Raw genomic sequence first — 7,630 nt, 5'->3', positions numbered from 1 at the left:
GCTTATATCTTATGTTCCTAAACCTCATGTTAGGGTTTTCTTTATCTCCTACCTCTGAAGTACCAGAGATATCAAAAGCTGCAGATGGGACTTTAGGGGGATGTGGTGCATTCTCAATCTCAGGGCACATATCTGGCTGGTTTTTGCTCACATGCACAGGGTCTACTGATCACTATTTGTGGGGTCGGTAAGGAAGTTCCGAAGGTTGCCGATCCCTGCTTTAATGCATGCCTCTCCCTGGCTCCTCCGATAGAAACTCCACTTCCCCTCTTCTCATCCCTAAGATACGGGAACTGCCAGACATTTCCTATTACTGTCTTGAATCCCTACCCCATCAACCACTGTCCCTGGGGTTCTCCCTTTCAGTTTTCCCTTTCCCTGGACCCACACCCACAACCTCCCCTGCCTCTTGCTGATCTCTCCCATCCTGCCAGGGCTTCTTCTCTGCCAAGATCCCAAGTAGAAGAGAAGTTTCAAGACAGTGAAAGGAGGGAAGTGATGCTAATGTGTCTGGGGCCCTGGACCCAGCAGCAGCTTTTCCCTGGATCTCAGCTCCACTGCGTCAGGATCCCCTCTCTACTATAGGACCAGACACTGAACTGAGGGCTCAGTAGAAGGACACGTCTGTGTCCTTAGGTTTTTCACACAGCTCTGCCCATCCCTGACAACTGAGTGATCAGAAGAGCTTCTCATGGCATCACAAGAGTCCTTCATGCAAGTGCCAAAATCCTGTGACTCACAATTAGTTTGTAAGAGGTGGAACACTGCCCTGCTTCAACAGCACTCTCCTCACCCACCATCAATCCCCCAGGCTGGGGGTACTGCCATCCAATCCCTCTATTGCCCATCTCTTCACTATCCTCTGTACACACACCCCAGCCTCCCTCCTGGCCCCCAAAATCTCTTGCAGCTGATTCCCCTGCAAGCCCTAAATCTGCCTCCTGCTCCCTCTCATTCTTCCCATCCACCTTTCTCATTGTCTCTCCTGCTCCTCACAGCCCCTGTGTCTTGTCAAGCCCCTTGAACCATAGAGTGGCAGCCATTTTACCTGTAAGCATGACTTCAATCTTCAATCTCATTAAACTAGTGGGACGTAGCAGCCAACTTTAATAAAGGCAGGCTCACTTCCACATGCACACAGGCTGTAGGGAATGGCTCCCATCTTGCTGGCTTCATCCCTATTGACAGTAATGGGCAACTGTGAAGATTTTGAATAAGGGAAAATTCATGAGACGAAACAGTTCATGGAAGAGTTGTGATAAAATCACAAGTGTTGTCAATACCAGGAATCTGCTACTCACTGTACTCCCAACCTCACAGTTTGGGTCATCTGTGCTATTTCACAAAATCCAACATTCTTATTCAATTATATTGAAATCTCTTGTGATTTTTTTTATTTTGTTGTATCCTGATAAGATTGGCATCTGCATCAAACTTTGATGCCTGAACCACATTCAAGGACCTTTTCATTAGAGGGGCTGATCTTTTTGGGAGACATTGAGACATTGAGTAGTTATTGCAATGCATTGTATGAAGACTGTGATTAGCCTAACGATATATTTTAGTGCTTGCATTTTTTGTCAAGCACTTAAAGACAATCAAAATGTGTCCTTTATGTATGTGCCAAGATATAAACCACAGTAAGCAGTAAAACCTAGACATTTTATACATCTGGCTGTCAGCCATCATATGACCGCAAGAGTGTCTTAAAAACCATATAACTTACTAACACTCATGGCTTCTATTATAATCCACACCATTGTACTCAAACTGATTGTTGGCTATATTCATGTAGATAAATATAGTATGAATTTCTAGCAAACTATGGCATATTTTATGCTTAAAATTTTCCTTTCCTTAAGATGTTTGAAAGTTATTTTATTGTATATGCTCAGCTATTACTGATAGTTGTTGTTTTTCTCATATGAAACAGTCAGTTAAAGATATTAAGCATAAAAGGACTTCAGTCTGCTAAAATAATTTAATATAAAGAAAATTTCATACAGATTGTGCTAAACTTAATTAGTGCTTGTCTTACTACTGCAATTCCATAGACTTAATTTATTATGTATTGTACCTGTGAACAAACTCAAAAGTATTGTTCCTATGGCTTTCAGTAAGCTTTGGATCAGCCCAAGACTGATTTTTTTCCACCAATAGATATTCAATCCTTTTACAAGAGTATCTTTTGCCCCATTTTACAGATAGAATATTTGGAACAAAGAGAGATTACATGAGAAAATCCTCAAAAATTTGAGCAGGTGCAAGTAGCCATTTGGGAGCCCAGATGTAGTAGAGCATAAAAGGATATGCTAAGTATCACCTGGAGCTACTGTGTCTCTTGAAGCACAATCCATTCAACTGCTCCTCTTGGGAAGTTATAACTCTGTTTTACCCCCTCTGCATGTGCATAAGTCTGCAGTGCAGCCTGGCTTTATTCCTTTGGCTAAATAAGTAAATAACATTGATTGCACCTGAAGCTTGCCCTTGTGAAAGTAAAATGAATTATATAGTAAGAAAAAAAGGATTAAAGAAATGTTGTCTGTACCTTTAAGCAAAATTGTTGGAACATTGCAACCAGGTGTCAGGAATACAGACATTAACATAGAACAATTGCACCGTTTAAGGGCAATTGGTGAAGCATTAGCCTGAGGCCATGTCTACACTTACAGTTTTGCAGCGCTGGTAGTTACAGCTGTGTTAGTACAGCTGTATAGGGCCAGCGCTGCAGAGTGGCCACACTTACAGCAACCAGCGCTGCAGTGTGGCCACATTTACAGCACTTGCAGCGCAGTTGGGAGTGGTGCATTGTGGGCAGCTATCCCACAGAGCACCTCGTCCCATTTTGGCGCTGTGGCTTGTGGGAAGGGGAAGGAAGTGTGAGTGTCTTTACGCTTCCTGTTCCAACGCCCCGTGGTGCTTTGCTACATATTTCGAGCAGTTTGGCGGCATTGTGATTCTACAGTGCTTTTTCTGCGATTTTTGTTATAAATGGAGCCTGAGCTGCTGACGACCTTATTGATGAATGTTGCCAGCACATCACGCATGGCAGTGGAGCTATTCCTTCAGCTGCAAAGTGAGAGTGACAGTGACAGTGAGGAGTCAGACGATGATATTGAATCGCCTCACGGTGAAGACACTAAATTGCTGGTGGCAGTAACAGACGTGCTCAGCTCTGTGGAATGGTGCGTTTGGGCTCGGGAAACCAGCACTCAGTGGTGGGATCACATTGTCCTGCAATCCTGGGATGATGAGCAGTGGCTGCAGAACTTTCGGATGAGAAAAGCCACTTTCATGGGACTGTGTGCTGAGCTCGCCCCTACCCTGCGGCGCAGGGACACGAGATTGAGAGCTGCCCTGCCAGTGGAGAAGCGGGTGGCTATTGCAATCTGGAAGCTGGCAACTCCGGACTGCTTCAGATCGGTGGCGAACCAGTTTGGAGTGGGAAAGTCCACCGTTGGAATGGTGCTGATGCAAGTTTGCACAGCCATTAATCGCACCCTGCTAAGAAGAACTGTGACTCTTGGGAACGTGCAGGACATTGTGGATGGCTTTGCAGAAATGGGTTTCCCTAACTGTGGAGGGGCAATAGATGGGACGCATATTCCTATTCTGTCACCACCCCACCTGGCATCAGAGTACGTTAATCACAAGGGGTATTTCTCAGTGGTTCTGCAAGCGCTTGTGGATCACCGTGGGCGTTTCACTGACATTTACTCAGGATGGCCTGGAAAGGTGCACGATGCACGCATCTTTCGGAACAGTTCCCTGTTCAGGAGGCTGAGGGCCGGGACTTTTTTCCCAGACCGCAAGATCACAGTAGGGGATGTCGAAATGCCCACTGTGATCCTTGGAGACCCCGCTTACCCCTTAATGCCCTGGCTCATGAAACCATATACAGGGAAGCTTGACAAGAGCAAGGACCGGTTCAACTACAGGCTGAGCCGGTGCAGAATGACTGTGGAGTGTGCTTTTGGCCATTTGAAAGCCCGCTGGAGGTGTCTTTATGGGAAGCTAGATTTGGGGGAAAGCAGCATCACCGCTGTTATATCCGCGTGCTGTACCCTCCATAATATTTGTGAAGGGAAGGGTGAAAGATTCAGTGAGGAATGGACCTCCGAGGTTTGACGCCTAGAGGATGAGTTTGCTCAGCCACAGAGCAGGGCTAACAGGGAGGCCCAGGAAAGGGCTTCAAGGATTAGGGATGCTTTAAGGGAGCAATTTGATGCTGAGAGCCAACAGTAATGTTTGATGCATTTGATGTGCTTTGCTTTACCTTGGTGTACAATATTTACCACTTCCAGCAATAATATAACGTAGTGAAAAAGAAAAAAAATCCTTTATTCAACATACAGTACATAAAAGGCAAGGGGGTTGGGGTGGTGGACTGTACATTCACAGGTTTGAATATGTCCTATTTTGATCACTATTCAATGTCTGCTGCACTTCAGGATTACTATGCTGCAGGATAATGGGGGTGGAGTGAACAGGGTAAGAATTATAGTTATCAGGGCTGGTAGGTGATCGTACAGGTGTTGGGGGCAGCTGGGGATAATAAGGAACTGGCTGCTGGAGAAAGTTGTTTTGTGGAAATACTGGGGAACAAGGAAGAGGGCTTTGGGAGGGCTGTGGGTGACAACGGTACATATTTGTCTGCATGGCTACGAGAGACTCGAAAGACTCAGTTTGGCGAGCCAGGAGGCTTATCATCTGCTTTGTGGTTTTTTTGGCAGACAATTACTTTCTCCTGCTTTCTGTTTGCCTCCATTCATGTACACTCTGTCTCCATTCATACATTTTCTCTCTCCATTCCTGTGTCTTCCTACTTTCTCTGTTGTAGTGACTCATAACAGATTTGATCAATTCCTCTTTTGATTTTCTGGGATTCCGTCTCAAGTTCTGCAACCTACGTGAGGCCGGTGATCCAGCTGCAGTAGTCAAGGTCACTAGAAAAAAGAGAGATAGAACCATGTAATGCACAGAGGCTACATTGTTTATTATCACACAGTGAAGGACTTTTTAGACTTTTGGTAGCATCCTTCTCACATACCTCACATAACACAGAGAGGGCAGGGAAGCTAAGTCATGGAGAGCAATGGGGTGAGTGGTTTTCCCCCGATTTCCCCTTGGGAGTGGGAATTAACCAATGGGTCACTGGGGTTTATCTGCAATGGGTACAGGAGGTAGCTGGTGTCCTGAAGAGGGGACAGTAGTGAACAGGAAGGTGGTGAGCTGCTTGGGGGGGGGGGGGTGTTGGGCTTTGGTCTGCGTTCACGCCGTCCTGCTGGTGAGGGGGGGGGAAGCACCGCAGTGCTGCATGCCTGCTTGGAGGGGGGGTGGGGAACACCGGAGCGCACCACGGTGCTGGATGCCTGCTTGGAGGGGGGTGCATAACACCGGAGCACACCGCGTGGCTGGATACGTGCTGGGAGGGGGGGTGGTGAACACCGGAGCGCACCGCGGTGCTGGATGCCTGCTTGGAGGGGGGTGCATAACACCAGAGCACACCCCGTGGCTGGATACATGCTGGGAGGGGGGTGCATAACACCGGAGCACACCGCGTGGATGCCTACGTGCTTGGAGGGGGGATGGGGAACACTGGAGCGCACCGCGGTGCTGGATGCCTGCTTGGAGGGGGGTGCATAACACCGGAGCACACCGCGTGGATGCCTACGTGCTGGGGGGGGGTTAACAACAGAGCGCCATGGGCTGGGGAAACGCGAACCTGGCGCCCTACACTCAAGTATCCCTAAATTCTCAACAGTGTTTCCTACTGCCAGACATATCACTGCTGCATGTTACCTGGGAAGAGAGGGAGGGTCTTCTACAGGAATGTGGATACCGCCCTGGCCCCTATGCAGCTTGCCTGTGTGCAGCCATGGTCCCCCCACCCCTCGCTGCACAGTGGATCGGACGAGTTAGCCTGACCGGGACAGGGACCACGGTGGCTCTCCCAATCAACTTGAGAAAGCAAATTGCAAACGCTCTTGCTGCAACTTTTCAAGAGATTACCGAGGCAGATTACAGACACGTGATAGAGCAAATCAATGGGCTATTCCACGTTTAGGCATGCATGCAGGCAGCCATAACCAAAACCCTCCTCTCCCAAAACATAAAAATCTACTTACCCCGAGCACGATCCTCAGTTTCTTCCTCACCATCAACTTCCTGCTGCTGCGACTGGCTAGCCTCCTCCTGGCTTGAGAAGAGCTCCTGGCTGCATGTGTACTGGGACTCCGGGGTGTCTCCCTCCACACCAGTAGCCTCACTGTCGCTGTCCTCTACAACCTCCCCCACTTCTCCCTGCTCTGAACTCTCCATCGTGCTCCTAGGATTGGCAGTGGGGTCACACCCAAGTATGGCATCCAGCTCCTGGTAAAAACGGCAGGTTGTGGGGGCAGCTCCTGAGCGGCGATTTCCCTCACGAGCTTTGCAGTAAGCACTCCTCAGCTCTTTAATTTTGACCCTGCACTGCAACGCGTCCCGTTCATGGCCCCTTCTCATCAAGGACTGCGATATCTGCCCATAGGTATCATAATTTCTCCTTCTGGAGCGCAGCTGTGCTTGCACAGCCTCCTCTCCCCAAACACTTATGAGGTCCTGCAGCTCTGCATTGGTCCAGGCTGGGGCTCGTTTGGTGCGTGGAGGCATGGTCGCTGAGTGATTGACTGATTAATTGCACTCCACACCTGGCTGAGCAAACAGGAAGGGGATTTTTAAAATTCCCGGGGCGTTTAAAGGAGGGGTCAGGTGAGCCCAGGGCAGTGGAGTTTGCATGATTACCAGAGAGGCTTCTAAGGTATGCTGGGATACCTGCTTATGCCACAGAGGTCAATAAAAACGCTGGTGGGTGTCTACACTTGCTGACCAGCGCTGGATCACCAGCGCTGGATCCTCTACACCCGAGGCTCGACTGGGTGTACAGCCAGCGCTGCAGCCAGGGAGTTGCAGCGCTGGCCGTGCTGTGCAAGTGTGTACACATCCTAAGTTGCAGCGCTGTAACCCCCTCACCAGCGCTGCAACTCTGTAGCGTAGCCAAGGCCTGAGATTGATAACAGTTAGTAAGGAAATAGGATATGCATGCTGTGTCCCCGGTGAATTTTACTGTTTTGCTTTCTTTGTCCCTTTGTCTAATTCCCGCTCTTTTATCTGTATAAATAAGACTGTTTGGGCCTTGCATGGCCACTCACATATTCTGAATGTTATTGGCAGAGCGCTGCACTAATAAACAGAGTGGTCTGACAAATTGTGAGTCCTGATTCTAACTTTGACACCCTGCAGCTGATGGAAGTTGTAATAAGGAACTTTCCAGGCAGCTATCAGGAGTACTTGGTCAGACTGGATAGATACAAGGTTGAAAAAGAGACATCCCTTTGGATGAATCTCTATTTAGCGGAGCAAAGATCCCCTACCACTTACTCTTTTTTTTTTAATTTCACACACCTGACCCATGAAATATGAGCCAGCATAGCAGTCCAGTGTCATTCTATAGACACAAGAGGCTAGGTTCTCCATTGTCTTGCACATTGTGCAGCTATTTACACCAATCCATTCTGATATGTTGACAGTGTTGCCAACTCTTGCAATTTTATATCAAGTCCCATGATATTTGGTATTTTTTGCTCACAGC

General features: G+C 48.1%; 1 protein-coding gene across 1 annotated transcript; it reads right to left on the bottom strand.

The window, feature by feature from the left end:
• Positions 1-4,320: 4,320 nt before the first annotated feature.
• LOC127043739 (zinc finger and SCAN domain-containing protein 29-like) lies at positions 4,321-6,612 on the bottom strand. The gene is made up of 2 exons (XM_050937835.1): positions 6,129-6,612; positions 4,321-4,946 (listed from the first exon to the last, which is right to left on the bottom strand). Exons 1-2 carry the CDS (start codon positions 6,502-6,504, stop codon positions 4,738-4,740), a joined length of 585 nt encoding a protein of 194 aa, XP_050793792.1. The 5' UTR covers positions 6,505-6,612; the 3' UTR covers positions 4,321-4,737.
• Between the last annotated feature and the right edge of the window lie 1,018 nt (positions 6,613-7,630).

Source organism: Gopherus flavomarginatus, chromosome 2 (assembly GCF_025201925.1).
Source record: "Gopherus flavomarginatus isolate rGopFla2 chromosome 2, rGopFla2.mat.asm, whole genome shotgun sequence".
NCBI lineage: Eukaryota > Metazoa > Chordata > Testudines > Testudinidae > Gopherus > Gopherus flavomarginatus.
Note: the sequence above shows the minus strand (reverse complement) of the source record. Positions and strands in the feature narration are given on the sequence as shown.